The sequence below is a fragment of the Eschrichtius robustus genome, chromosome 12 (assembly GCF_028021215.1).
Source record: "Eschrichtius robustus isolate mEscRob2 chromosome 12, mEscRob2.pri, whole genome shotgun sequence".
NCBI lineage: Eukaryota > Metazoa > Chordata > Mammalia > Artiodactyla > Eschrichtiidae > Eschrichtius > Eschrichtius robustus.
Window position 1 is genome coordinate 73,009,679 of NC_090835.1, and position 20,924 is coordinate 73,030,602.

Genomic DNA, 20,924 nt, shown 5'->3' on the forward strand with positions numbered 1-20,924 from the left:
TCCCATCACCAGTTTCTGTAAATCAAGTAGTATGGGACACAACCATACCGATTCGTTTGTTTATTGTCTAAGGCTGTTCTCATGCTGCAAAGGCAGGGTCGAGTGGCTGGGACAGAGACCATAGGGCCTGCAGAGCTGAAAATATTTACTATCTGGCTTTTTCCAGAAAGAGTTTGCTTACTCCTGTTATATATGATGCTCAATCACAGTTTGGAAATATAAAAACAAGAAGAAAAAATCCCTAATTATCCCCTACCCAGAAATAAGCTCATTTTGAGATCCATCCAGTCTTCTTTCTGGCCAGTTCTTACAGAGTTAAGATCATACCATATGTATGATTTTTGTGCTTTGGGTTTTATGTTTTTACTTCTCATTATTAGTCCTTCCCTATGTTATCAGAAACTTCTCCACTATCTTAGATTGCTGCCCACTAGTGCACCAGATGCTGTGTTGAGTTTACTTAATGACTCCTATTTTCTAACAGGTATTCCTGAGATGCCCCCTGAGAGCCCAACCTCGTGCTGGAGAAGTGTAGGAAATGGCCTCTGTAAAAACCATGCCATCCAGGCCCCTACACACAGCGGGCCCTTATGAAATGTCAATGCCCCATCCCCAAATCTTTCTGGATCCCAGTAACTCTCAGATGTCGCATTGTTTCATCCATAAACGCTTTAGTCGAGCAGGAGTTTGTTAGAGGAAGTGGGGAGAAGAGGGCATTCCAGGCAGGGGAACAACATAAGCGAAGGCCAGAGTGCCCCGAAGCCTCCGGGCTCGGTGGAAAAGAGGCATGAATGATGTCACTGCTATTTTCCGAATGTGTCTGCTGGGCCTGAGATTGCAGACAGGTGTTTCCAGGGAAGGGGACTAAATTTTCTCTTAGTGTTCCGTTTCTTGGAACTCCACCTCTGCCTCCTTATTAAGGGTGTTCAGGCTCATCACAGATGACATATGTCCTTTCCTCAGCTAGTGCCTGTCACCTTCCGGAGAGAAGTGCAATCCCATTTGATGCCATGAAGACTGAATTCAGCTCAGCAAACATTCATATCATGTGTAGATCACTGTGCTGGGCTCTGTGGGCTCATTCTGGCCTCTGTCCCCTGGGCAGACAGACTCTGAGGTCTGGTCCGGGCCACTCAGATGAGGACTATCTTCATACGAAGTTCTGCCAAGTGTGGGGCTCTAATTGTTTGGTGGTCGCTGCATCCATCCCCAATACCTAGGATTTCATGGGGTTTGATAGTCCTCCATTGCTCAATGAGTGGCCCCTCTTATTGCCTGTTCCAGAGAGTTCTGGAAGCTTTAGATTCTTGGGAACGAGGAAAACACAAGAGCAGGGCTGCAAAGCTGCTGAAATGCATGTCAATGCTGGAGGAAACCAGAGTAGAGCTGGAGGAGGGAACATCCTGCAGGCAGAATGGGCCATCTCCGCAGCAGCCCGGCTCAGAGAAGCTCCGACAGGCCTGGAAGGGAGCTCCCCAGCCTGGGCGGTGCCCACGTGTGCCTTGGGGGGGCCACAGCGAGGAGCTACTTAGTGCTGCGGTCGACCTTCTCCAAAGAGCCGCCCCACACCAGGGCTGGTGGACACCACCGGGAACCACGAGCTGTTCCATGCTCTCCTCTGCAGCCCAGCGCGAGCTAAAAAGGGCTTTCCCACCGAAGAGGTGCGGGCTGAGGGCCGTCCTGTCTCCGCCAGACCATTTTCCCTTCAGGCTGCAGTTGTCACTGCTCCAGACCACCCCACCCACATGTTTTCCTGATCTCCGGTTGTCAAGACAAACTCTTGCCTAAGGAAGCCTAGCCCTGAGGGGGAAGGAGGGGAGTAAGGGATGGCGGGAGAGATGAGAAAGAAGGTGGCCCCCGCACCTCTGCCCTGTTCCTCCCGGGGCCCCTGCACCTCCACACCTCCCAGCCCAAGTCTCCGTCAGCCCCGCCCCCTCCCCTTCCTCCCGCCCCAGCCCGCGTTCTGATCTTCCCTCGGGGAGCCTCCTGACTCCTGCGCTTCTAAAAGGGGCACATTCCCATTAGGGATGTGGTCCAGGTGGTTGAACCTGTGCCGACTTTCCCCAGGGGTGCCGCCCTCCTGGACAATATCTGAGGCTGCTGGGAGGAGGCTGGTGCCGGGGAGCCGCTGAGACTCAACCAGTACCACCTGTGAGCCCCTGAGGGTCTCCTACTCCCGGTGCCAAAACATTCCTATCAGGGAATCTCTGCGTGGCTCCACCTGAGGAGCGTATGGTGCTGGGGGCAGTTCCGGAGTGGGGCCCGGCAGACTGCTCTGCTCCCCCGCGCCCGCGCAGAGAAAGCTCTACCTGGGGGCGAGGCCTGGGTTTGGAAGGGAGAAGGAACGCAGCACTCCGGCTGTTCCTTCACAAGCCTGGCTCCCCGTGACATCCAGCCCTCACCCAACCAACGGCACCCGCTGTGCGCCAGGCTCTGTCCACAGAGTAGAAGCAATTCTCTCCCGTTGGCTTGCATGTTACATCACCCACCTCCGTTTTTTGCCCTCTCTCCCTGGCTGCTGCTTCTCAGTCTCCTGTTCAGGCTTTTCTTCTGCAGCCTGTTCCTTAGATGTTGGTAATGGTCAGGGTTTAGTCTTAGACCCTCTCCTCAAGCTACCTCTTCTCTCTGGGCATTCCGTTCGTTCCACTCTAGGCAGTGCCTTCATCGGTCACCTCTACGGACACCTCCCAGATCTCCCTCTCGGCCCTGCTTTATTTCCTGACCCACTATCCAATTGCCCATTTGATGCCCTGCAGATATTTAAAACCCATGGGATCTAGAGCAGAACTGATGCCCTTCCCTGAAGACCTCCCTGCCTTCCTCCCATCCTTTCTCCTCTCACTGCACAGCACCCACTCACCCAGGTGCTCATGCCAGTAACCTGCACACCATCCTCTGCCCTGCTCTCCATTAGATCCTTCACTCAGCCCTGGAGTCTCGCCCATTCTATGTCCTCAGTACCTATCCTGACGTCCCACTGAGCTTCACCCTCCTCCACCTGCCTTGGGAAGGAGCTGTCGCTCTCCCCCAGACCACTTCAACGACTGCTTGCTCAGCTCCCTGCATCCATGCTGCCTGCCTTTGGGCTATTTCCTACCTTTCAGTCTTTCCTGTCTTCTGGTCTAGGGTGATTAACTTAATATGCTGATTATTCATAGAGTGAACAAACATCCAATTTTCTTCCCCATCAGAGAGAAAGACCGTATGTCTGTATAGTCTGTATCTATGCCCTTTCTTTCCTCTGTTGACTTGTCCCTGACATGGTACTTTGGCTGCCTCTGTTATATTGTGATGAAGATCCACCATTCATTTCCTTTACACTTTTTAAAAATACCGAAATAGAAAATTTCATCCCATTTCCCCATCAAGATGGCTGCCCTCTTGTCTCCCATTGAGCGGTTCCTTCCCTGACTCTCAGGAAGCCGCTGCTGCATTCACCTACTTCTAGGAAGCAGTTCTCACACAGTTTTCTTGGCTGCTAAGATTTCTCAAAGTCGATTTCAAATTGTCATTCTCAAGCCAAAAAGCAGTGTTTTTGAGTACCATTTCTGTGGCCAGCACTGCTTTAAAAAACTGTGGGAGGCTTAGAAGATTCTAATCTAATCTCTGCTCTCAGAGTTCATAATTCTTGTTCAAGACAAAGTGTAAATACAAAAAACAAATGGCAAAATAATAAAGGTTAAAACTGGAGTCTAATAGGAACCAGGGAACTCCTATTTGTCATGGACATTATTTCCAGATGGTTCCACGAGATTTCTCGCCACTCTTGGTCCAGTTTTCCCATTGGCGTTAGATTGCTGTTCTATTCTCTATCTGAAGGATCCAACTGAGTGAAGGGGTGCTTTTCTTGGTTTAGTTCACATTATCAACGCCTTCCTTTCCAATTGCAGCTAATCTCCCCATTTATTTATTCTTTTGTTACTTAATGGGACTCAGTGACAGGGGATTCAGTTTGCATGAAAGATCTGCCACAAAAGAAAGTTAGCTGTGTGGTGCCTGGGCACTGGAATTTGCCAAGCATGGGGTTTCCAGCCTCTCTGCATATTATTATATACTATGAGGATGAGTCATGCCTGAAAAATGTAGTGATTTTCAACCGTACTTCTAGTTGAATTGTCTTCTATTGAAAAATCCGGCTTAAGAATTGGCTCACGTGCTCTAGTTCACCGAAGGGTAAATATCCCATTAATGTGCCAACATCTTGTTTCTGTTGTCACAGGCAGGCAGCACAACTTTCCCCAGACTCGGGGCAGAGCTGAGATGCGCTAGAAGTTCCCTGTGGGGTAGCGAAGGGTGCCAGCAAGAAGGGGAAGAAATCGCTCCTACTAAGTAACACTTAAGTCTGAGCCATTGATGGTCCCCTCCTGCATCTCTGCATCAGCCTTGCACTCTGAGGGAGCTGAGGGAATTCAAAGGGATCTGGGCCACCAATAGTCCCTATATTTGAGCTTAGAAGCTACTTGCCATTGGCTAACAAGGCTGAGCTGCACCAAGGTTCATGTGTGGGGTCCTAAGCCCCTCTTTCGTGGACTTTTTCAACAGGACGGCTCAACGCCCGAGCCATCGGATGGCAGAGTTATTTGACGCAAGAAGCAGGGAATAAAGCGGGAGGCCAGGCCCGTGGGTCTTGGTGGCTGAGGATTATCAGAAAGGTAAGACTTTCTAAGAGGAAGTCTGCTACAAGTAGGGTTAGGGAACAGCAATTTAATGCTGCCCTGAGGAACACCCCTCTGGCACATGTCTGTATTCCCAGGACCGGTCAGTCCTCCCATAGATGGTCCACGTGGTGCTCCTGGTCACTAGAGGGAATGGGAGCAAGTCTGTGGAAGGGATCAGGGTTACTGCAGACCGTTTCCTAAAGGGAGGCATGGAAGTCAGGCTTTATTTTGATGTCTGCTATGGGAGCACTGGTTGTAGTTATTTGTTTTCATATAAAAACATTTCTCTTTGTCCTCTGCCATCGCAGTTATGAGCGTGTAATATCTGATAATTGAATACTCTCCGTGAATGCAAAAGAGGTTCCAATCCTGAGAAAAGAGTAGGTCATGGCTTACTCTCCCCAGTACCAAATATTCCTTTAATAATTGGTAACATTGAACAGATGTAGACATTTTAAAAATGTGGGCTGGCCTCCTGACTTTTCATTTGATTTTAAAAGACTGATTTACTGCTGGGAAAACCTCTTCTCAGAGGAGAGCTTTGTGTGAATTTCATTAATTCCTTTGCTTTATGGCCACAAGGAAGATGGGACCACCATTATTACCAGCCCATCCTGTGTGATTTAGATGTATTTGAACCCCAAAGCACATCTGTCCCGTGGGCTGTCAGAACTCTACTAATTCTACTAGAGTTAAGTGAGCTCTGTGTTGGAAGCCCACAACACCCTCATCCCTGCCATCCCCTCAACCCATCCCCCGCTGGAGAAAGACCTAAACTCAAGGGTACAAGCCCGATCCTGGAGCCATGCCAATCTAGAACAAGGAAGACAAAGTATTATGTTCTTCCTAAGCCAGTGGTTCTTCAACCTGTACGTGCAGAGGAGTCGCCTGGTAACTGGTTTAACCTGTGGAGTTTTGAGGCTTTCCTGCAGAGGTTCTGGGTCTCAAGGTCTCTGGACAAGGTCTCTGTCTGGCCAGTGGTTTTCAAACCTGGTGGCATGTTGGAATCCTGAAACGAATGGATGCTCAGGCTCTACCTAATTCAGTGAGAATATCTGGGGAGTCAGGCCCAGGATCTGGTAGCTTTTACAAGCTCCACGGGTCATTTTACTGTGAAGCAAGGGTTACGAGGCGCCCATATAAGCTATGAAGCCTGAGGTGTGGACACAGCTGAGAGCTCCTCAGAAGTCACTGGACGAGGCAGCTGTCATCCAGCTTCATATGCTTGTCTCTAGACGAACAAGGTGTCCTGCTTCAACACGTCCAACTGACTCTGCTGAAAATACATGGCCTGCACCAGGGAGAAGCATTGGAAAGTTTGTGAAACCCCTGGATTCACAGGCTAAAGTTTGTGTGGATGTGCACATTCCATTTCTCTGGGGACAGAGTCTTCAGCTTTCCCTAGATTCACTTCATCTTCTCCCCACCCCCTTGTTTTATTCATCTATCGCTCATATCCCATGTTGGGCTCCCACTCTGCTCCCCTCAGAGGCAGCCATTCTTACGGTCAAAGTAGGTTAAAGTATGCTTTTTTGTTCAGCTGTTTTTGTTTGCTTTGTGTGCATCTGTTTATAATTTACATAAATTGTGTGTTCTTACTTAGCACTGTCCTTGTTGGTATGTGTGCATTAACCCATCTCCCACCTGCCACATCCGACTCCCCAACATGCAGCCTGCAGAGAGCTCCCCAGCATTCTACCTCTTGACTTCCCCAGGGATGACGCCCACAAGGTCTCCAATGCTCCTCGGCCACAAACAGAGCTGCTGTAAACATCCTTGTGTATGTCCCCTCCTGAATCCGTGAGACCCTCTCGGGAGATACCGTCGGCCCTCTGGATCCGTGGGCAGAACCTGTGGATTTGGAGGCCCGACTGTACTACCCATTTTATATAAGAGACTTGAGCCCGAGCCAATTTTGGTATCTATGGGGGTCCTGAAACCAATCCCCATAGATACTGAGGCATGATGGCTGTAAACCCAGGAGGGGAACTGCTGGGTCACAGGGGGTGCAGACACCTCTTTGGTTAGGAGGGCTGCACTGCACCCCAGAGGGCTGCTCTGGCCTTCACTGAATTCCTAAAGTGATCTGGGATCCACGCCCCCCAAGTGCAAACGTCACTGGTCAACGGACCGGGCTGGGCCCTTAGTGCAGCTTGCCTTTCCTTTTTCTTTTTCCCCACTTCTCCTTCCACTTCTAAATGTATCAGCGTCAGCCCATCTTGCTGTGTTTTTCTATTCAGGCTTCCTTCCAGGTTCCCCTCCCTCTGACATTCCCTACCGCCCGGCTCCCTGGAGCCTTGCTGGGTCAGTGTTTCCCTTGTTTTTCTCTCTCTTGCTCTCTCTCTCCCCCCGACTGGCTTGCTTCTGCCTGAGGCCTACAATCTTGCCCAACTCTCTCCCCTTCTGAAACCATCTCCCCTTCTCCTCAGGCCACTTCCCTTTTTCTTTTACAAATGTCTCCCACATCTCACGGGCTTTCTGAACACGTTGCTCGCCCTCTCTCCTTTGCTCAATTCCTTCTCACTTGCCCCTTCCCTCCCAGTGCCCAACCCACGCTCTTCCAGCTGTCAGCTCCCCATGCACTTGCCTGCTGCCTCCTGCTTGTTTCTTTGGAGCATCTGACACCCCCGACAACACGCTTCTGGGAGCCGTCTCCCCTCTTGGCTCTCAGGCAGGTCTTTCCTGCTGGCTCTTCCCCTCTTCTCAGTCTCCCTCATGGCCTCCTCCCTACCCCCCCACCCCTTTCCTTGAAAGCTTTCCCTGTGGTTCTACCCTCCAGGCCCTTGTACTTCCACATGTTTTCCTGAGAGAGCTCATCCCCTTCTCATGCTTCCTTGAAACATTTATAAACATATGACTTTCAAACCTGGATCTCATTTTAATTCAACAAATAGTTTTTGAAAATGTACTGTGTGCTGAGATGCAGAGTCATATGTGACATTTGAGAGTTTGCAGTCTAGAACTCTAGTTTTTGAACTCTAGAGCCACACGTCCAGTTTGAGGACATGCGTCGAATTCCTGGATTAGTTGAAACAAATGATGTACCTCTAAGTTTTTTCTAAAGGGTCCAGAACACAGGCTTGCTGGACAACCTGTCAGCAGATGGTGTAGCCTGCTCTGCTTCCGGCCTGGGGAACACACCAGAGGTGTCCGGGTCACAGGATGTGCATGTGAATACTTCCTTTGACCAAGAAGTACAGGACGGCTTTCCTGAGCAGCCGGAGGGCCTAGAGTTCTAAGATGTATCATTTGGTCTGTAAACACTTTTTTCCTTTGCCTTTGGAGCAGTGAAATAGCAATAGAGTCCCAGGCTGATGAGAATTAATGTGGGATGTGAGAATTGTATACAATTGTGGCTGTCAGTCACAGCCCTGCTCTAACGTTGCTTACCCAGCGGTACTGGGATGATGAGGCTTAACGTATGGGAGGGAAGTGCACCAGGCTGGATGTCATTCAACGTGAAACTGCACACACCTTGTGCCTTTCTTTCAGAAATCAAGTTTTCTCTAGGCTGGCCCAGCTACGCTTTGGAGGACCAGCTGCTCTCCGCGCCAGCCTTACCTCTGCTTCAGAATCTGTTTGTTGTCTTCGATGGTGACGCTGTCAGCATGGTCCCTCTTGAAAATTTCAAAAGCCTCCTGGCGTCCTAATGACATTTCCTCTCTCATCCCTGTTTGGAGACACGGGGAAATGGCCTCAGTCAGAGCGTCAGGATCCCATTAATTTCACTGTCACTTTAGTCAGACTGCAAAGCCAAAGAGGCCCACAGCAGAGAGGCTCCTGACCAGACAGGTGACCCCAGGCTCTTCCAGCTGGCCGACGCCAGCCGCCGAGGAGGCCCTTTCAGTGACACCCGCCGCGCCCTGTGGGCCTGAGCCTGGGCATCCACGTGACTCGTGGGGGGTGGAGTTTGGAATGTCTGGTCAGAGGAAATGAAAACCAGAGCGCCAAGCCCTGGATGTCCGGGGACATCTGCAAAAGCACTTTCTGCCATCACTCAGGGACACATTTCTGCCCATTTTCCTGTTATGCTCCATTTTGGTTTTCTGTGAAATTTCACCCTGAATTTCCAGGCATGTAGTTAAAAGAAGTATAATCCCAACTCAAAGATTTAGAGTCTAGAAAATTCTGCCCTTAGTCTCCATAGGATGACTCATCCTCGTTACCTGTGTCTAGTGAGAGGCCCCAGTTCTAACCTGAGAGTTAAGTTCTCAATCACAAGATCCGCAAGCAGACTGCGGTGGAGGTTCCTGGTTCACGTCTAACTTCAACCTCCTGAGTCCCTTTAGCCACTACAGGCCAAGCCTGGCTGCTGGGCCCTACTCGGGGGCCAAACTCTGAAACCAGAGTCAGAACAGCCAGGGCCCTGGGAGTGAGGAGATGGCATTCCTGCCCCGAAGCCCTCTTCCTCGCAACCTCCCAGGGTAAGGCTCCAGGCAGGTGTGGGTCTGGGACTCCCATGGTGACAGCTGCATTCACAGCTGGATTTTGGATAAATCTATGGAGTCATTTTTTTATGCCTCTGCCCTTGGTTCCCTTTCCTGTATTTTCATCCACTTAACTCTATCTCTGAAGCCCTGGCTGAGTGCTACCGCCTCCATGGAGCTTTCTGTGAGGCCCAGACTAAACAAATCCTCCCTCCACTGTGTTTCTGGGATAGGCACAGCCCAGTAGACACTGCCACTTCATGCGACAACCCTTTCTCACGAAATGCATGTCTCTTAGGAGGTAGGGATCATATTTTTTGTGAGTCCCCAGTGTCTTGCTCAATGTCTGGCATTTAGAAGGTGCTCAACATATGTCTGTTAAATGAATCGGGTCAGGAATGAACCAGGAGTGATGAGGAGCCTTGCTCTCGTTGCCATAGGAACACAGTCCAGGGCCAGAGGGACTCGCTCTGAGACCTAGGGTTCCAGAGGTGCGTTCATGTGGGCCACATACCACATCTTTTGCCTGGAAAAACCTGCAGAGTCCCATCACCCAGCCCCGGTGTAAGGAAGTGGACCAGCCCATCTGACACCAATTTAATGATTACTGTTGATAAAAATAGCACCATGAAGAATGTCTGAATGGTGAGACACACAAAGACACCCCACCCTTTTCCAATCAGAAGCAAATGGGCACATCTCAGTTCTGTCTCCACATCTGCCCCGCACACTCCCGAGTCGGGTGGGCCTGGGAAGGGGTTTGGGCGATGTTCAGAAAGATGAGCCCTGATACGCGAGAGACATTAGCCAGAGAGTGCTTTGGCCCAGCAGAGCCCACCAGGAGCCAAAGGGCTCATTCCACACCTTGTCCCCACCCTAGTCCACGCCCAGCTCTGACAACGTTTGCCTTTTATTGCGTCATTTTTATGATTTATCATTTTTATGATTTGTTTTAACCACAGAGGGTAGAGGAATGAGTCTCTCTGGACTAGGGCTGGGGGAGAGGGAAAGCTCCACCAAGACTACACTGGAATCCGCCTGCCTGTGGGACCCCCAGATTGCTTCCCACACAGGAGGTGATGAGAGGGCTTCCACCAACCAGAGGCGGCAAGGGTGGAGGTGGGGTGGAGGGTTGTCCAGAAAGCTGCAGCGAAGAAGAAGCATTCATGGCCTTTACTCTCCCAGGCTCTGCTTTCTTTTAGAGCTGACAGCCCAAGGTGACAGCTGGGTGGAGAGGCCAGGGCGAGGTTTCCCAGCACCCATGATGCCGATACGGCAGTAGGTCCTGGAAGAACTTACAATCAGCTGAAAACCCCATGGGGCCTCCCCTAAGGTGTGGAGTGGTCCGGGCGGTGGGAGCAGAAGGGACAGGGGGCGCACAGGGGAGATAAGCCCAGGAGGGTAGTTCGGGAGCATTTTGCAGAGAATTTTGAAGGTCATGCTAAGAAATCTGGGGCCAGCGCCGTGACATATTATACACAAATCACCAGCTTTCAAAGACTTAAAATTTAGTAAAGTACACATTATGGGATAGTTACACTGGAAGTATTTGATATTTTTGGTGATTTAAAAGGCACTTGGGGTCCTGCAGTGCCATGGGCTTATTGTCAGGAACACGGGACTGGCTTTCCTCCTGCTACAGTGGAGGAAGATTCTGGCATTGGTGTTCTTTGATGGTGATGACCTCAGGTGAATGGGCACGAGTGTGACGGCTGTAATCCCAGCAGCTCGCATCCTAAGTGTCTGCTCAGAGAGGTCAAGGTGAGGTGGTGAGGATGCCCATAGACTGAAGGCCAAGAGGCAAAGCCAGGTCTGGAAGCCTACTGGGGCTTCACGGCTGCCACGTGGAGGGTGAGGCTGGGTCCACAGGGACGGGCACGTGGAAGGGACCCCACAGGCAGCTGCGGTGCGTGACCCCGGCTCCACCTCCGTCCCACTCTTGCCCATTCCCGTTCTGCTGGCTCAGAGCCCATATCCAGCCCCTTTTGGACTGTGCTAATAGACCAGTTCTCACTCCAGTTTGGGGCCAGCCACCAAGCTAATGAGCAGCTTTTTATTTACTGAAGAGATACCTCCACCTCCCTTTCCCTCTCAGGGTTTGCAAAACAGCTCTTTCTCGTCTGGCGAGCTCTTGCCCCTAAGCACACATCGTGCACTAAAAAGAACAGGAGCCGTGGAGCACGCAGTGACTGAGGGCTCACTTCGCTATGAGATTATCATCGATTTATTTATTCTCTCGATAAGTATTTATTCATCTTATTTATTCACGTGCTAGGCATGTGACAGAGATATAAACTTGAACGAGAAGATTACAGCATGATCCTTGCCCTTAAAGAGTTCAAAATCTAGTAAGGGAGAAAGAAAAGTGAACAAATAATTACAAAGAAGCTGCTGCTCGCTGTAAGGGAGGCGTGTGGTCCAGCGCTGGGTGGAGGGGAGGGAGGGAGGGCCAGCTCTGTCAGGGAGAGTGTGAAGGGTCCTGAAGATGAAGCGGCACTTGCGAGGTGGAGAAGTGGCAGAGATCCCAGGCGGAGGGGCGGGAGGAGTGTGGATTAACAGGGCAACTGGATTAATATGCGCGGTTCTGCCACCTGATAGGAATGACATTTGGGTGACTCAGAAATGAATTTTTTGCATACCTGACACTAAGCATGGTGCCAAGTGCTGTCTTACATATTATTCCAGTTAAACTTGTCCGTGATCCCTGGTCATAATTTCATTTTACAGAGGAGGAAACTGGGGCTCACTTAAAGAAATGGTTATAAAGGGGTAAAAAACTGCCCAGCTTTCAGAGGAAGGTAGACCCGCTCTTAGACCAGTTTTTCCAGGGAAAAGTATGCCTGATAGAGGAAGCAGGTGGTGGGCCTCCAAATGACCTGGTAGAAATAGATTTACCCATGAGATTGTACTCTTACTAGTGCCTATCTTGTCTAAAACTTTGAAGTCTTTTTTACAGTATCACAGAAAAAACAGAACCATGAGTTTTGTTCACTGTTTGCATAGTTCACTTCATATGTTAATATGTTCTGTTAGTGTTTCTAGAATTTGTAAGCTCCATGAGGGCAGGGATTTTTGTCAGTTTGGTTTGCAGCAGTCTTGCTAGCACCTGGATAGTACCTGGCACATAGGGGGAACTCAATCAAATATCTTTTGAATGAATGAATGAATGAATGAATGAATGTTTTAGATACTTAGCGTTGTTCCTTTTAGGACAGTGCACTGTGACGCGATGGCGGAGGGGAGGCACGCACCCACTGCTCTCCCTCTCTCCACCATCACGCTATGGGGTGAGTCCATCCCCTGTATGGTGTGATTTTAGAAACCCAGCACCATCTTCTCCCCACTACGTGTTACCATTAGAGGTGAATTTCAACTCCAAGAAGCTTTTATAAAAAGGCAAATACTCTTGAAGGCGTCTATTTTAGGGCTAGCAAAGAAAAACTCCATGATTTCTTGACAATTAGCTAAGAGGTCCTGCAAAGATGAGACATAAGATGGTGTCTCAGGCTGGTGCCAGAATCAGGGGGATCTGAGCTTGCAAGGGAAGATGGATATACTGTGCCTTCTTCCCAACTTTGTTTAGTCTGTCAAACTCAGAGGCTCATCGGCTTTGGCCCTCAGGAGTTGTGATTTGCCATGCCCATTTCTAGTTCTCAGTTGTTTCCTTTTAGTGAATTTCAGTCATAGGTCCCAGTGTTAAAGCCCAGAAAACATGGATGACTCACAGAAGCGTGTTGGCTTGCTGAATCACAGGACTGTTTAAAACCTAAAGGAGAGTAAATAAAATATCACAGGGTAGTATAAAATTTCAAACAAAACAGAGCAAAAAACAAAACCCCAAAAAACCCTAAAGGAGAGGAGTTTCTCAACCTCAGCACCAAAATAGGACATTACAATTCTGGGTTGTGAGTTGGATGGAAAATATTTCCAAGTCCTGAAGGTACAACCTCTTCTGGATTTTGATACCTATTAAAGAGCACTTAGATAGAAACGGCAGTCAGTGAGGTACCCTCAAAATTAGCCTTGGAGTTGGGTTTCTGGAAATGATAGGCACCCAAAGTTCTTAGATACTGGTCCCTTATACATTTCTTAATGCTCTTTTTTTTTTTTTTTTTTTTGCCATCCTGAAATTTGGGTCCTTATTTTTCTAAAGAATACAAATCAGTACTTTTGGAAGTCCTCCCTGCCCCCAACACAGGGCCCCATGGAAACCAAATGGAAAGAAAAAACAACGGAAATGGAGAGTTTATGCTGCTGCCGTTGGGCCTGCTGTCTGATTTCCTTTAGTCTGGGGCTCCTGGGCCAGAGCTCATTTTCCTGGCTGCCCCCAAACAACCTACTACTGCTTAAGCTATTGCTTAAAAATTGACAGGAATAAAATGATGGAGAGTGGTGTTATTCAAGCTGAAAAATGATTTGCTAATCAGAGCCAAAAATATATTTTCCTTGGGAAAGACATTTATTCATGTGGTGCCTCACTTCCTTCTGACTGAAGAAGGAAAGAGAGAAAAGAAGACCAACAGGGAATGAGGAAAAGTGAGAGGTGGGGTGGATTCCAAGGGGAGAGGGGGTGTGAACCCACCGTTTGGGACTAAAAACATGAGAAGACTCAGAGCTGGGAAGGGACATTCAGGGCTCAGGCAGGGAGAAGGCTGGATGAAGGGGATGATTACACTCTCTGTGGCTTGGTAGCAGAAGCTTTCAAAACCAAAGATAAGGGAATGGCTTTGATATAGTGATACGATGAATACCTACAATATGTAGACCACGGAAGTGCGTACAGGAATGAGAAGCAACAGGAAGGGATAGAGTGTGTTTTTTTGGCATCTGATATAAGTTCTATATGCACTGAAATTTCTCAGTAAGTGTTGACTTGGGTGAAATATACAAAAATATCCTCACACAAATAGCCAGAAGAGAATTCCATCCTCTAGTGTGTGGAGAAGTTAGAATGAATGGACCAATGGGAGGGAAAGGAATGAAGACTTTAGATGACAGGAAGGGATAACTTATCAAGGTGGCATGAAACATAAAGGCCAGGAGGGATAGGAGGACCAAGGGAAGGGTCAGTGGTCCAGCATTCTTGGGAATGGTGCTTGGAACGAGGAGGTCCGTGGGGCCATAGAGAGGAAGGGATGGCTTCAGGCTGAAACTCGGGTGAAGGACAAGTCAGCAGCTTCTAGCATGGAGAGCAAAGGGTCCTTTGATGCTGGACTGAATGAACTCATGAGACCGGGAGGTGCTAAAGGATGGACCATCTCCCAGAAAGATTAGAAAGGACATCTGAGATACTGTCTTCACTGTCCTCCCCACCCCTCACTGTGGGGTAGATGCTGTCATCTAGGAAGGAGGAGGTTTCTGGAAGTTACATGAAAGACAGAGATGGCACATATGTAGCTCCCATGTTCCCACTTTCCTTCCTCACACCCATGGAAGACATTGCTAACCAATCACAGCATCGTTTGCTGGGGAAACTAATTACAGCACTAGAGCTGTCAGCATAGCTCTTCAGGCAGCCTCTTCCAGTCAATCATCCCTGGCACAGAAGCTCTTCCTATAATAGATGGCTCCCACGTTACCACCCAATTAAACGACAACTGCTGTTACTTTCATCATTCCTGTGCTGTAAGGGAAAAATAGCTGCCTTCTTCCATCACCTTAGGGGCTGACATGAAGGTAATTTTCCCCAGGGAGCGGCATCAATGCCCCGAATCACTGAGAGTGGCCGTCTGGGAGGAGATGCTGAGGCGTGCTCTATTCATGTCTCTCCACTGCCAGGGTGGTGGAGGTCACCACGGGAAGAAATGCCATGTGCCATGGCTCTGTTTACTTTAAGGGCCAGGAGCAGCTCGTCTACAATTTGCGGGGTTGCCGGGTGGGTACAGCAGGGTATGGAATCAGAGGATGAAGGGAAGACAAAACCACTTAGCCACGGCCAAAGTGACTGCAGATGTGAAGACCAAAGAGTAGATCTTTTGGGGGTGACCAAGGACACTTGCCCAACCTGCTTCTCCCTTTTGATTGACAACTTCTGGAATGGGTTGGTGCCCCAAAGGCTTTGGGGTCAAAAGCCTATGTTCAAACCAGGTGATACCACCTGGGCTGAAGTCCTCAGATTAGGACTTGCCTTGGAGTTTCCTAAATTGCCGCATGAAAGATGCCAAAGGAGAAACTTTAATTAGTAGATTCTTAGGGCTGGCTTGGAGCAGGCTGAAGCATGGCAGGCTTGGCAGGGGCTCTAGGGAGTGGAGTGAAGGGAAGTTCCAAAGTGGAAAGCCACTGAAACCTTAGGAGACCCACCCAATGGTGGCACCACATCTAAATAAATCAGATGGGTTCCTGACTCCTGGTGCCAGAAATCACACATCCCACTGGCAACCTACCAGGCCCAGCAGCACAGACCATGTGGGCTGGACAGAATGAAGGGGCAGTGCACGAGGCAGGCTGCGTTTCCTTTTTGTCTTGGTACTGGGGTTGATTCACCCTCCTGATGCAGCTGTGTCCTCGATGTGGGCCTGAGCAGGTGAAGAAAGGCCCCATGTGCCAGCCCAGTGGACGGGCTTGGAGCCCCTGAAAGAAGGGCAGCTGCTTGAACATAGTTGCCCATTTCCAGCAGTAACATAAAACCTTCAGACAATGGTCCCGAGATCATCTGCCGAAAACTGTCATTTTCCTAACCCAGCATCTCTGGGGTTTTTATTTTGTGAGTGTTCTCATTCAGGACAAAGTGCCCAAGTGGGTTGCTTAGAGAGACCTGTGGATAGACACAGGCATGGAGCTTGGAGAGCAGCCTGGGTCATGTTGGCATTTCTGCGTTTTGGAGTTCACTCAGGAATCTGGAGGCCAGCAATGTTTCCACAAAATAAGACAGCATCCTGTGGCCCCTGCTGCCAGGCTAACCTGGACCTATGGGGTCTTTTTCATCGATTTCAACCCACGGATGTGGCAGCCCAAAAGGGCCTTGGGGTCTCATTCCATGCCTAATATTTGGACCAACCTTGGGAATCTGGGTGGAAGGACATGTGTGTTCTAGCCCTTTGTGGGTTAAAGGGCAGTTGACTGAGAGGCCCACTGAACAGAAAGGTAGCATTCCTCTTCAGCTTAGAAAGAGGCTCCAAATTCTGCGGAATCTGAAAAATACCGGATTCCCTGAGTTTGACATGTCTTGACCACTTCCAAAGGCCATGGTTAATAGGGTTCTGTTGCCTGGTCCCCACCCTGATGAGTTTGGTTCTTGTGTCAGCCTGTGCTTTGGGGACAGTGGCTAAAGCAGAGTTCACATGTCCTATTGTCTGAAATGAGGCAAGTTTTCTATGTATGCCTAGATTAGGAATGAATTCCACCCATCTCAAATTTATTTTGATACATTTAAAAAAGAGAATTAAAGAATTACATTCTAGCTGAGTAGCAAAATTCTCCTTCCCTGAAATGCATGTGGATTTAGATAAAATTCTGTTTCCCTGGCTTGGAAATAAGTATAAGTCAAAATGGAGTTTAGATATGCTAGTGTTCATTCCTTGGGGAAAAAAAAGGAAGGGGAAAATTATTTTTTGTGTGTGTCTTCTATGTGACAGGCACTGTTCCATAGTTCATAAATATTAGCTCAGCTAATCTTTACAATAACTCTACTGGTGGTGGTGGGGAGCTAATGCTTACTGAGAACTCTGTGCTACAGGGATTATACATGTTGTCTCATTTAATTCTCACAGTGACTCTGTCAACTAGGCAGTATTGGGCCCACTTTACAGGTAAGGTAACTGAGGTTGAAGGAGGTTAAAAGTGACCCCAACACAACAGTTAGTAAAATGGCAAAGCCATAACTTGATCCCAGGTTTGTCTGACTCCAAAACCTTCTCTTTGCATATAGTGTTGCTAGATGGAAATCATTTGCCAAGTAGAAATGATCTCATAAGTGCCAGCAAACCACTGAGGTCAGACCGATGGAGTCAGGACTCAGAGGTGGTAAAGAGAAAAAAGGCAGTTTTTGGAGGGTTGTGAGCTGGCATGTGGACTGAAAACCATGAATGCATATGGCAGCTCAGAAGAGTTGGGGAGATCTTTGTGAAGGGGAAACAGGGAAGGCACCAGGTGGCTGGGAGGAGCTACTTCACCTGGGGACCTGTGGGGTGGGGTAAGGATCAGAGGTAAAGGGGGAGTTGGCTGACTTGTGGTGAAGCCTTGACTCTCTATGAGGACTTCGTTAGTTAGCCAACTATGGCTGGACCAGTTGAATAGTTATCTTTCCCTCATCTATACGGAGCTTGTGCTCAGAAGGGTCTCCACGATAAAAAGAATTTATGCACTTAAGACGGTTTTGTTGGACTGAGTGGGGGTGGATACTACAGGGAAGAGAAGAGAAGGGGCAGGGTCCAGGTTCTCAGAGTGTGGACTCTGCAGAGAATAATCTCCCACCCCAAAAGAGCAACAGTCGTGAAAAAGAGGTGAAAAGGATCTAGGAGGCCATCATTTTCCCTTTGACCTTTCTGTATCCTAACTGCTTCTTTTCTGGAAAATATCTCATTGTTTAAATGAAACATCTGTTTGTTCCCTCAGGCAGTGAGTCAGTTGGTGAAGCAGACCATCTGTTAACAAGTACCGAGCATCTACCCTGTCGACAGCCCTCTCCCATGGCTCGTTACAGATAAATAGAAGAGCCACTGCCCTTGGCCTTAGGATAGAAAGCAGTGGGGACGTGGGAAGGTCAAAGCTTACTTTACAAAGCAGGAGAGCACCCTGAGACAGAGCACTGATGGTAACGCGGTACAGATGGTGCAGGTGGTTGCGCAGGCGCAGAGGGGCCGGTCAGACTGCCGAGGGGCTCTTGGAGGAGCGTTCCTTCTGGGGCAGGTTTTAGAGGAACCGAGGAGCAGGAGCTGGAGGAAAGGAGCTCGGGCTGGTGCAGAGCCTGACTGGGAGGACCTGGGGGTTTCCTTGGGCTGTGGGGGAATTGGGGATCGAGGGACCACTGGGTGTAGACACCACACTCCGCACTACTGCCCTGCTTGCCCAGGAATCCCCAGGCAGAGGCCGCTGGAGTTTTCCACACCTCCTCAGGCAACTCTCCTTCCCTCACATGACAGAGGAAGAATACTGGCTTTAGCGTGTAACCTCAGTGTTCCTCCAGTGCAGTGGCTGCAAAAAGGAAACAGGATTTGGAGTGAGAAGCCGTGGGATTGAGTGCTGGCCTCACTCTAGCTGTATGACCTGGGTGGGGTCTGCCATTTAAATTGCTCCGAGTCTCAGCCTCCTCATCTATAAGTGAAGCTAACAGAACTCCTGTCTCTTAATGTAACTGTGAAGGGGTAATGAGAGGAGGTGCCACGTAGTGCATAGCTCCCTTTTAAAACTACTGAATACCTTTTTTTCTTTTTTTTTCTAACAACATCTTTACTGGAGTATAATTGCTTTACAATGGTGTGTTAGTTTCTGCTGTATAACAAAGTGAATCAGCTATACATATACATACATCCCCATATATCCTCCCTCTTGCGTCTCCCTCCCACCCTCCCTATCCCACGCCTCTAGGTGGTCACAAAGCACCAAGCTGATCTCCCTGTGCTATGTGGCTGCTTCCCACTAGCAATCTATTTTACATTTGGTAGTGTATATATGTCCATGCCACTCTCTCACTTCGTCCCAGCTTACCCTTCCCCCTCCCCGTGTCCTCAAGTCCATTCTCTACGTCTGTGTCTTTATTCCTGTCCTGCCCCTAGGTTCTTCAGAACCAATTTTTTTTTTTTTTAGATTCCATATATATGTTAGCATACGGTATTTATTTTTCTCTTTCTGACTTACTTCACTCTGTATGAAAGACTCTAGGTCCATCCACCTCACTACAAATAACTCAATTTCGTTTCTTTTTATGGCCGAGAAATATTCCATTGTATATATGTACCACATCTTCTTTATCCATTCATTTGTCAATGGACACTTAGGCTGCTTCCATGTCCCGGCTATTGTAAATAGAGCTGCAATGAACATTGTGGTACATGTCTCTTTTTGAATTATGGTTTTCTCAGGGTATATGCCCAGTAGTGGGATTGCTGGGTCGTATGGTAGTTCTATTTTTAGTTTTTTAAGGACCCTCCATACTGTTCTCCATAGTGGCTGTATCAATTTACATTCCCACCAACAGTGCAAGAGGGTTCCCTTTTCTCCACACCCTCTCCAGCATTTATTGTTTGTAGATTTTTTGATGATGGCCATTCTGACTGGTGTGAGGTGATACCTCATTGCTGTTTTGATTTGCATTTCTCTAATGATTAGTGTTGTTGAGCATCCTTTCATGTGTTTGTTGGCAATCTGTATATCTTCTGTGGAGAAATGTCTGTTTAGGTCTTCTGCCCATTTTTGGATTGGGTTGTTTGTTTTTTGATATTGAGCTGCATGAGCTGCTTGTATATTTGGAGATTAATCCTTTGTCAGTTGCTATGTTTGCAAATATTTTCTCCCATTCTGAGGGTTGTCTTTTCGTCTTGTTTATAGTTTCCTTTGCTGTGCAAAAGCTTTTAAGTTTCATTAGGTCCCATTTGTTAATTTTTGTTTTTATTTCCATTTCTCTAGGAGGTGGGTCGAAAAGGATCTTGCTGTGATTTCTGTCATACAGTATTCTGCCTGTTTTCCTCTAAGAGTTTTATAGTGTCTGACCTTACATTTAGGTCTTTAATCCATTTTGAGTTTATTTTTGTGTATGGTGTTAGGGAGTGTTCTAATGTCATTCTTTTACATGTAGCTGTCCAGTTTTCCCAGTACCATTTATTGAAGAGGCTGTCTTTTCTCCACTGTATACTCTTACCTCCTTTATCAAAGATAAGATGGGTTTATCTCTGGGCTTTCTATCCTGTTCCATTGATCTATATTCCTGTTTTTGTGCCAGTACCATACTGTCTTGATTACTGTAGCTTTGTAGTATAGTCTGAAGTCAGGGAGCCTGATTCCTCCAGCTCTGTTTTTCTTTCTCAGGATTGCTTTGGCTATTCGGGGCCTTTTGTGTTCCCATACAAATTGTGAAATTTTTTGTTCTAGTTCTGTGAAAAATGCCATTGGTAGTTTTTTTTAAACATCTTTATTGAAGTATAATTGCTTTACAATGGTGTGTTAGTTTCTGCTTTATAACAAAGTGAATCAGTTATACATATACATATGTTCCCATATCTCTTCCCTCTTGCATCTCCCTCCCTCCCACCCTCCCCATCCCACCCCTCTAGGTGGTCACAAAGCACCGAGCTGATCTCCCTGTGCTATGTGGCTGCTTCCCACTAGCTATCTATTTTACATTTGGTAGTGTATATATGTCCATGACACTCTCTCACCCTGTCACATCTCACCCCTCCCCCTCCCCATATCTTCAAGTCCATTCTCTAGTACGTCTGTGTCTTTATTCCCGTCTTGCCACTAGGTTCTTCATGGCCTTTTTTTGTTTTTCCTTAGATTCCATATATATGTGTTAGCATACTGTATTTGTTTTTCTCTTTCTGACTTACTTCACTCTGTCTGACAGACTCTAACTCCATCCACCTCATTACAAATACCTCCATTTCATTTCTTTTTATGGCTGAGTAATATTCCATTGTATATATGTGCCACATCTTCTTTATCCATTCATCCGATGATGGACACTTAGGTTGCTTCCATGTCCTGGCTATTGTAAATAGAGCTGCAATGAACATTGTGGTACATGTCTCTTTTTGAATTATGGTTTTCTCAGGGTATATGCCCAGTAGTGGGATTGCTGGGTCGTATGGTAGTTCTATTTGTAGTTTTTTAAGGAACCTCCATACTGTTCTCCATAGTGACTGTATCAATTTACATTCCCACCAACAGTGCAAGAGTGTTCCCT

General features: G+C 48.0%; 1 protein-coding gene across 1 annotated transcript in view; it reads right to left on the reverse strand.

Moving 5' to 3' along the window:
- The window catches only part of KIF6 (kinesin family member 6), a 399,235-nt gene that overhangs the window by 78,376 nt on the left and 299,935 nt on the right, over positions 1-20,924 (reverse strand). Inside the window, exon 14 of the mRNA XM_068557688.1 lies at positions 8,220-8,328. Within this exon, the coding sequence (XP_068413789.1) occupies positions 8,220-8,328 (109 nt within the window). The remainder of the gene's footprint in view (positions 1-8,219; positions 8,329-20,924) is intronic.